At 42.4% G+C, this 9,946-nt stretch overlaps 1 protein-coding gene across 1 annotated transcript in view; it reads left to right on the top strand.

Annotated features, from left to right (window-relative positions):
* Positions 1-95: 95 nt before the first annotated feature.
* The window catches only part of ATM (ATM serine/threonine kinase), a 65,863-nt gene continuing 56,012 nt past the window's right edge, over positions 96-9,946 (top strand). The window contains exons 1-9 of the mRNA XM_054973215.1: positions 96-162; positions 1,394-1,497; positions 1,616-1,728; positions 3,339-3,484; positions 3,835-3,999; positions 4,946-5,111; positions 6,381-6,619; positions 7,494-7,657; positions 9,243-9,412. Coding sequence (XP_054829190.1) covers positions 1,426-1,497; positions 1,616-1,728; positions 3,339-3,484; positions 3,835-3,999; positions 4,946-5,111; positions 6,381-6,619; positions 7,494-7,657; positions 9,243-9,412 — 1,235 coding nt within the window. The 5' untranslated portion in view covers positions 96-162; positions 1,394-1,425. The remainder of the gene's footprint in view (positions 163-1,393; positions 1,498-1,615; positions 1,729-3,338; positions 3,485-3,834; positions 4,000-4,945; positions 5,112-6,380; positions 6,620-7,493; positions 7,658-9,242; positions 9,413-9,946) is intronic.

Here is a 9,946-nt window from a genome sequence, read left to right as displayed (position 1 = left end):
GTCTCTCTATGGTGAAAGCCGCCGGTGTTGTGAGCGGATCGTGGAGGAAGCCGGTGTGGCTTCAGACCGGAAGTGTCCTTTTATGCCTCCCTCCTCTTTCTCTATGGAAATCCCGCCTCGTTTCGCTCTTTCTCTTTCTCTTTGCGCCAGTTATGAAAAACGGTGAGGCAACACGGATGGGTGGGTCGGTTGTGTTGGCTGCGCACGCTTCAGTGAGGGAGGGAGGCTCAGGCTTGTAGGCGCCCTTCATTCAGGTCCACTGAACGCCCCTTGCGCGAGCCAGTCGCTCCTCAGCCTAACGGGCTCCTCTCCTCTCCTCCCGCCTGTCTTGACTGCTCTGGTGATTGTGCACATCTCTGTGTACATCTCTTGGTCACGTTTGAATTTTGCCGTAATGCCGTCCGACTACAGGATGAGATGGCACTTTGATTCTGGTATATTATTGTAGTTTTGTTATTAATGTTATAATCATTATTATGACTTCATTTATTATGGCTTTATTTTCTTTCATATTCTTATGCACTTGCATGTGTGAGAGATCTGCCTAGTGAGGATCTTCCCTCCTCTAAATCTGCGGGTTTTAAATCTGCAAACCCCTTACGTTACAATAGCAAAATGTGTTAGCATGTAAGGTGCCAGACCACTCCCTGTTAATTCTTGTTTGAAGCAACTGACGCAATCCCAACCACCTCTCTGGATTGAATTCTATTCCATATATCTGAAGAAGGGAGCGGTGACTCTCAAACATTCATTTTGGGTGGAGCCTTCATTTTGGGCCAGGGCCATCTCAGTCCTGGCCCCAGCCTAGTGAAACGCTCTGTCTAATGAGACCAGGGCCCAGCAGGATTTATTGTCTTTTTGCCAAGCCATTCAAAACTGCTAATATAAAAAAATGAAACATTCAACACAAACGAAGTATCGCTGCTTATGACTGTATAAATACCTAAACATCGAAAGAAGCTGTGTCATCATAACTGAGGCACCCACTATGAGCTCCCTTGTTTATATTACGTCTGCCACAAGGCAAGGGGATGAAATTGCTCCTCCTCTCTTCCACAGATCTGCTGAGGAGGGGGCAGTTGCATCCCCTTTCATACCTCATTCCCATCCCCCAACCCACATGACATTCCTCAAAATGCATCTTTGGGGGGGGGGTGTAGAAAGGGCTGTGCAAACTGAGAACACAAGAAAACTTAGTGTACCTTCTGTGTATGGATACTATACAAACCAGTGTTCCTCTGAATGCCACATACTGGGGGCAAACAACAGAGTCAGACTGTCTTGTGCCTGACCCCTGTTGAAGACAGAATGCTGGATTAGATTGACCTTGGTCTGATCCAGCCAGACAGTTCTTACGTTACAGTATATAATGTGTGTGTATTTCCATGCTTAGGTCCAAATTGCTTATGCGCCCACAACTGAGCCATGAGCCTTGCAATCCATGAACTGCTACTTTGCTGCCGTCAGCTTGACAATGACAAAGCCACCGAGCGAAAGGTAAATTACTCTACCCCCTTTCTAGTGCACAGCAGTACAATAATGATGTATATATATTAATCCCTTTCTTCCCCTTCTTCTGTTTTTTTTGTTTTGTTTTTTCTTCTTCTGTTTTTAGAAAGAAATTGAAAAGTTCAAGCGTCTCATCCGTGATCCTGAAACCATTCGGCAGCTAGATAGTAATTCTGATTCCAGAGATGCAAAACAGATGAACTGGGATGCTACATTCAGGTAAAATATTTGTCTAAGTTTGGGCTTGTGCTCTTTATCCTGGTAGGTGATTGACAGCCATAATAAACTATCTTTTAAAATTGCCATTTGGCTGAAGGGTTATTGAGGAGCAGGCTAGATGTGTTAGGAGATCTATATGTATTTGTTCACAGGTCATGGATGAGTGTGTGCATTTGCACACATGCCACAATGTGTATGGATGAGGAAAACATTACCCACTTTTTTCCTTTTAGCCCTTCCAGACCAGTTCTGATTCTGGAAGTGAGTTGAAAGATGAGTACTAAAAGCAGTACTGCTTTGTGAGGTAAAGCAGGTGAGGAGTTAGCTTCCCTCACGTGTGTGTGGTCTGTGTGTGTGTTTAAAAAGTGCCGCCAAGTCACAACTCACGTGCGTGACCCCTGCTGGGGCTTTCAAGACAAGTGAGAAGCAGAGGTGGTTTGCCATTGCCTTCCTCTGCAGAGTCTTCCTAGGTGGTCTTCCATCCAAGTACTGGTCCTGCTTAACTTCCGAGATCTGATGAGATTGGGCTATACCATGCCTCTTTCCCTCCCCCATCACTGATATAGTCTGTTTAAAAGAGAGAGAGTCTCCTCATTCCTTCTTTGTTTGTTTGTTTGTTTCATTTATACCCCCCACCTTTCTCCTCAATTGGGATCCAAACTGGCTTACATCATTCTCCTCTCTTCCGTTTTATCCTCAGAACAACCCTGTGAGGTAAGTCTGGCCCAAGGTCACTCAGCAAGCTTTCATGGCAGTGTGAGGATTCAAACCTGGTTCTCTCAGACCCTAGTCTGACACTCTAGCCACTACTGTGAACCTGTGCATAGATACAAATTGATCCCCCTGTCCTAAATTTTAGCTGTAAGAAAAGCTTCAAAATGTGATTCTGGTATAGCTAGAATAATATTTAGCATTTATGTTATGTTTTGGAATATTCAAAGGGTTTGCCATCCATTGGTAATCCAAACAAAAACTGTGTGGGGCATGTCCCCTCCATATTGTAGCTAGCAGGCAGAAGGTGTGAGCTTGCACCTTGCCTAAGTTCATTGTAATAGTTACAGTGTGTTCATGACAGAGAAGAAATGTGGGCCTGGACCTTCCTGCTTCACAACTGAGTTTCTAAGCTACTAGCTCTTTTGGGGTTGGGCTACCAGAAAGGAAGCATTTCAGAAGGAAGTAAAAATGTCTCATTATTGCAGCCTTGCAAACAGGCATATGGAGAGACCTGCTTCATTTTGCTGCCCATTGCTCCTGTCTCTCCCCTCTGGCTGTTGCTTCTCTTCGCTGAGTGACCATAATGATCACAGCACCCCTAGGGGTCTCCTGTGCATTGCCAGCTTGAAAAGTGTAGTGCGCTGCTTTCTTGGCCCATTCTGCTGCTTTCCTAGGGACAGTAAATAATGTAAATAAATAAAAATTGCCACTTTTTACTTAGCACTGCTAAGTGGCAAAGGCATGACTCTTTTTATTTTTATGTGCCTATGGAGGAACAGGAGGGTAGCAGTGTTCTGTGTGTGCTTGTGCCAAACTTTGGTGATCTAAAAGGTGACTTTTTATTATTTTATTAACTTGATGTGTTTATTGAGCCCATTTAAATTTTGTCTTTGAAGGTTTCTGCAGAAATTCATTCAGAAAGAAACAGAGAGTGCCAGGTTAGCGAAGCCCAATGTCTCTGCCTCCACACAAGCAGCAAGACAGAAAAAGATGCAGGAACTCAGCAGTTTGGTCAAATATTTCATCAGATGTGCCAACAAAAGTTAGTGGTGTTCATATAAACATAATTAGAAATTGTCGAAGGCTTTCACGGCCGGAGAACGATGGTTGTTGTGGGTTTTCCGGGCTGAGACAGTGTGACACTGAGAGATCTCCATCTTTTGGTGCTACACCTCTGAAGATGCCAGCCACAGCTGCTGGCGAAACGTCAGGAACTACAATGCCAAGACCACGGCAATACAGCCCGGAAAACCCACAACAACCATAATTAGAAATGTTGAGATCCAGTTCATAAACTCTACCGTTTTGCTGTTTTCTTAAGTGTCCATTTTCTAACAATGGTATGCATTCTAGCATTCACATTTCTCACATTTATATTCTTCTTGTGCACAGGAGCACCCAGGTTAAAATGTCAAGAGCTTCTGATTTATGTCATGAGCACAATGAATGATCCATCAAGTTGTCCTGTTTATGGAACTGATTGTAGTAGCATATTGCTAAAAGATATTCTTGCAGTGAGGAAATACTGGTGTGAGATATCTTCGCAACAGTGGTCAGGTTAGTAGGTGTTTTCCTCTCTCATTAAGGCTGCCAGGCTATGTACATGTATTTTTTGGAGTTAAGCCCAAGAGTAAATTTTAGAATAAAGGAACATAGGTTCAGGCTAAAAGTAAGTTTATAAATGCCTAACTTATTTTTCTTGGAGAGATAATGTATTGTTCCACTCATTTATCAGTAATACAAGATCTGTTCTTGATCTTTTATTATAGGCCATCGTAGCTGTTCAACTTTTCTGACACCCTTGCTTGATTTATTTGATAGTAACTTGATAAGTGAAAATGAGTTCAAAGGAGGGCAAGGAAGATGGTTGGGGGTGCGTTTTTCAAAGGGCTGAACTATGGAAGAAGGCAAAGATTTGTTCTCTGCTGATCCAGAATAGATCAGAATAGGGCAAGAATAGATTTCTAGAAACCTGAGCTGGTCTCTGAAGAGGAGGCTGTGATGACAGCCACAGTGTGACATTTAAGACACTTCACACCCTACAAACTCCTTTCCCCCCTCTATTATTTTATTTTTGTAAATGAAGCTGTTGGGACTACTCAATCTTCTCAATGAGGGCAATGCCTGGATTCAAGGTGCCACCTGGCATTTAATTCGTCCAGTATGACGAGATTATATGCTTGAAAGAACTACACAGTAGGCTTGACAAAAACAACTAAGAAACAGATTTATTTCGGTAGTATGCGTGGCTTGGTTGCTTCCTTGTTTGCTCAGTAAATAGTGAAACTTGACAGAATAGTGGGGGGTGCTAGGTAGAGATACAGCTTTAAATGTGTGACATCCAGTTTCGTATTGCTAAGGCGGTGATAGCTTATCACTTTGCAGACAGGGGCTAATTTTTAAAAGCTTATAGGAATAAGAAGAAAAAATGTGAACTGTTTAATCATGTTGTCTGAGTAGGTAAAACACCATCAAATAATTTGAATTTGGTTTACTGTACTAGATCTTCAGAACCTGTACTGCAAATTGTTTCTCAAGCCTTCCAGAGACATTAACAAAGTTTTGGTGGCTAGGATAATTTACACCCTGAGCAGAGGATTGTGCTTCCAAACTGATGGGTTAAATTCTGATCTTTTTAACTTCTTTTCAAGAGCTATGCAGTTTGCGAGGTAAGTGTCCTCTTGCTTTATCTCTTGAATTTGAGCATAAGATACACGGCCAGCCTTTTCTCAGATCTCCCTGTTAATTCTCTTTGTGTTTATTTAGAAGAGCCGATATAATTTAAATATTTTCTGAATATTGCTCTGTAATGTTAAAATGTTTGAATTGCTCGAAAGTATGTGGAAGCAGCTTTAGAATAAAAAATAAGTAACTTTTGATTAAAAGTTGTTTGTGGCTGATTTATTCTCATACTGAACATTTGAATTACCACCTATCATTACAGTCGTCAGTTGTTGTTTTTTTCTCAGTTATACCGTCAGTTCTGTAGCTCATTTACTAGAGAGTTGATGTCCGTTTTTGCTGGGCATAGCCCTGCATTGTTGACAAACATTCAGACTCCTTGCTTCCTGTGTTTTCCGGGGGTTGTATCCTACTAATGGCAGTGCTTCCCCTTGACACAGGAAGTTCTTTTGTCAATGAAAGGCTCATTGTATATGAGCAAAGTGCTACTGTTAAAGGAATGCTTTGCGGGCAGGGTCCCATTCTACTAGTGCGGACAGGTGATTTCCAAAATTCCTAGAGGTACTTATGTTACTCCCCCCCCCTTTTTTTTTTTAAACTGGAAGTGACATGACACTACAGTTGGCATTGCAGTTCTGCCGTATCGGCACTCGCAGCCCTCCTGGTGTTTGCCGGGGACTACCTGCATTTCCATCTGCGGGGTCCTACTAGGCCTCTGGATAATAACAATAACAACAACAAAATAGCAGTTGGATGGGGTTTTTTTTGCTAAAACGTGTGTTCCATGTTCTCTTGGTTTTGTCTAGTTATACTGGCATTCCTGATAAAAAATACCAAGTGTTTACAAAAGATTCCCCCTTAAGCCAGCCTTCACCCACTAGGCAAAGTTATCCGTTTATGCATAATTCTTTCTACAATACTTGCAAAAATTATTACACTTTCAGTCAGTTTCTCAGTCTCAGCATACTGGCTACTTCCATTTTTATGTCATTAAAAATCAACTGCATGGCTAGTCATAAAAATACCCACAGTGATTACTTGTCACTAACTTTGACCTTCCTTTCTTCTAAACCCTTTCAATAAAGTGTTCTCCAGTATAGTAACAGGTAACGCTGCACAGTGTTTTGGAGCCTGTATTCTTTTAGTGATAATTTCCAAATTATTTGGCTCCCAACATCTTGTCCTAGTTGATCACAGAGCTTTAATTAAACTTGCTAGTTAAGAATCTGATACAAAATGTCATTTTTATGTTGCAGGCAAGAAAGAAACCCTGCAGGTCTGGAACACATTTTTGAAGCAATGAACATATTCTTGGGTATATTTGCAGTAAACTACCGAATGCGAGTTTGTAAGCTGGGAGAGGAAATTCTTCCAACAGGGCTTTATATATGGGCCCAACACAAACCAAATGATTCCTTGAAAGAGCAAATCATTCAGCTAGTTCAGTTGCAAGTCCGTGTTCATCATCCAAATGGAGCTAAAACTCAGGAAAAAGGTATACAGTACTTTCATGCCTGTATGTGAGAGGCGGGTCTCTATACAGATATCTGGTTCCTCGGTGATTTGACTTCTAGGTTGCTTACGTTGAAGGTGCTGGAAGTTTTCAGGACTTCCTAGGTCTCTTTTTGTACGGTCACTATAGCATAATTTTTCATCTCTCTTGTCAGAGTTTTTAACCCCTTGTTTGCTTCATGTACTAATGCAAAACAAGACTTGAGTGTGTGTGGGTGGGGTTCCCATTCTTCCCCCAACTCGCCCTCCAGGCAGCCCTCTTGCTGGTCAGCTTATTCACCTGCAGTGCTGCCACATCCTCCTGCCTGGAACATGCAGTGGTTGCAACGGTGGTTCCTCCCCCTGCAGCGCTGGTGCCAACTACCTGTTCCTCCCCTTCCTGCCTGCCTGCAGCCCTGGCTGTGCCTCAGTAGCTCATATAGTGGTAGGTGAGGGCAGGGGAAACGCCAGTTTTTCCCAGCTGGCAGGTGTGTGGCAGCTCCTTCTCCTACCTCCCCCCCCCCTTGCAATTCCAGTGCCACCTACCAGGCTCAGGTAATGGCTTCACCTCACTATTGTTCCCTTAAAATGGCAGTTGAGACTTCACAATGTAACACTGCAAGATCTGTTTTTCTGCCCACAATTTAAAGTTTTTAAAAATTTTGTGCAAACCTGGGGGCTGACTCAGGTCTGTACAAACACTCCCATACTCGATACTTGACCCCAGTGTGCAGATTTAACAAGTTCAGACTTAGATATAGGATATACCCACATTGATAATTGCTGGAAAACCTCTGAAATCCTGAATCAGCCATTTGTTGTGTAGGTGGTATGTCATGTTTCATGAAAACTAAACTGTTCTGTTTTTGTGCAAACAGGAGTATATGTCTCGGCAAAGTGGCAAAGCCTTTTGTACAACCTGTATGATCTGTTAGTTAATGAGATAAATCTCATAGGCAGCAGAGGAAAGTATTCTTCAGGCTCTCGCAATATTGCTTTAAAGGAAAACCTAGTTGACTTAATGGCTGATATTTGTCATCAGGTAAGCTTGTTACCTCTTTAATATATTCTTTCATTTGAATGTGAATGTATTGGGCAAGATCTTTTCTTTGTGGACATGGTGGAGTGATCCCCGTAGGCGATACATGCTCAAGCACCGCATCAAGGTTATTCTAGAAATGAGAAGTGTGTGCTCATTTCCAGTGTTTCTACCGAGTCTATCTACTCAGTCAAAAAAAGGAGCTCAGAATTCATGTTCCTGGAAGAAGCAGCAGGGGTAGGGGTAGTTGTTGGTATGTTATGTGCACTCGGATCTCTTGTCTTGATACTTACCTGTGCATTGACAACCTGCATGCAGGAGTGGGGGAACAGGGCTTTTTATATCCTATTAGAGATGTGCCTGTTGGCCAGCCCCTGCACTTGAGATATTTAACAGTCGTTTGAATACTGAATGAGCAGTTCTGCCTCTTGCCAAAGGAGCTGCCGCAATACTGGATGAAGCAATAGCAAGGGTGATCATCCTTTTTTGCGAACTGTGGCCAAAACAAGGTTGATAATGAATGTCATACACTGCCTTTATCTCCCAGTGGGGACCCAAAGCAGCTCACATTATTCTCTTCTGCTCTGTTTTATCCTCACAACGACCCTGTGAGGTAGATCAGGCTGACAGTGTGTGACTGGCACAAGGTCAGCCAGCAGCCTGCAGAGACAAAGTTGGGGATCTCTTTGATCCTAGTCCAACATTCTAACCACTACACCACACTTGCTCTGGGTTCTTAAACCCACTTTTTAAGGAAGGAAGAGATATTTTTCACCCGCCCCGTCTGTGATGTCTTTCTCCCCAGTATGAACCCAGAGTAGCTCTTGTTGTTCTCCTGTCCTCCATTTTATCCTCACAACAACAACCATGTGAGACACGTTAGGCTGAGAGGGTGTGACTGGTGCAAGGTCATCCAGCAAGCTTCTGGGGCAGAGTTGACAGTTTGAACGTGGGTCTCCTTTATCCTAGTCACTCACACTAACCATTAAACCAAACAGATTTTGATAGAGAAGTTGTTAAAACCCCTTTGTTTTGTTACAGAGGGTGTATTTTTGACCCTTCCTGTCTGTGCTGCCTGCACTTCCTTGGCTTCTTGCGAGTAAACCTTAGCTTCCATTGCAAATAGCAACAGGAATAAGGGTTTGTCATGCTAATGTGGGCCAGGATGTGATACTCTGGGCCAGATTGCAGTGTTTGGCACTGCAACTCCCACAGTCATCTTGAAGGCAGTGGCCAATATTCAAATGCTATGGATGGGTAGACACATCCTTTTATTATTTTAGATATGGAGATCCTTCAGTGTACAAAAACTGTGTCTGTGCAGTGGAGAAATATAACCGATTAATCTTTTTCTGCAATTATTATCTAAAACTTTGGTTTCTTTGTTGTTTTCTGTATACTTAAATTCTAAAGACGATTACTACTTCAGGTGAAATTTTGCTAATGACCCAAGTTTGCTCTGGCATCAGCAGAAGTTTCCTGAGCCTCCATTACATTGATTGGACCTTAATACTTCAGTACATTCATATTTCAACATAAAAGTATGTTAAGTATACTTACTATCTTTCTTGGTGTATGTTTGTTTCAGGTCTTTACAGAAGATACCAAAGTCTTGGAGATAACTCAGTCATATGCTGCCACCCAGAGAGAGAGTGGTGAGGGAGAAGGAGCTGCCAAACGCAGGAGAATTGAACTGGGTTGGGAAGTGATTCGTGACAATCTGCAAAGATCACAGAATGATTTTGATGTTATACCTTGGTAAGGATTTGTTTATTCTAGTTTTCCACTAGAAAGTACTGGGTTGTGTGTTATGTGCCGTTAAGTCGCCTCCGACCTATGGGGACCCTATGAATGAAAGACCTCCCAAACATCCTATCATTAACAGACTTGCTCAGATCTTGCAAACTGGAGAATGTGGCTTCTTTTATTGAGTCAAGCCATCTCATTTTGGGCCTTCTTCTTTTCCTACTGCTTTCCACTTTTCTTAGCATTATTGACTTTTCCAGAGCATCCTGTCTTCTCATGATGTGACCAAAGTACGATTGCCTCAGTTTTGTTATTTTAACTTCTAGGGAGAATTCAGGCTTGATTTGTTCCTAGTACCTACTTGACTTTTTGGCCATCCCTGATATCCTCAAAACTCTCCTCCAGTACCACGTTTCAAATGAATCAATTTTCTTCCTATCAGCTTTCTTCACTGTCCAACTTTCACATCCATACATAGTAATGGGGAATACCATGGTTGGGATTATTTTGATCTTGGTTTCCAGAGAGACATAAGAAAGTACTAAT

This window comes from Eublepharis macularius, chromosome 3, assembly GCF_028583425.1.
Source record: "Eublepharis macularius isolate TG4126 chromosome 3, MPM_Emac_v1.0, whole genome shotgun sequence".
Taxonomy (NCBI): domain Eukaryota; kingdom Metazoa; phylum Chordata; class Lepidosauria; order Squamata; family Eublepharidae; genus Eublepharis; species Eublepharis macularius.
This window is presented reverse-complemented; position numbering and strand designations above follow the sequence as displayed.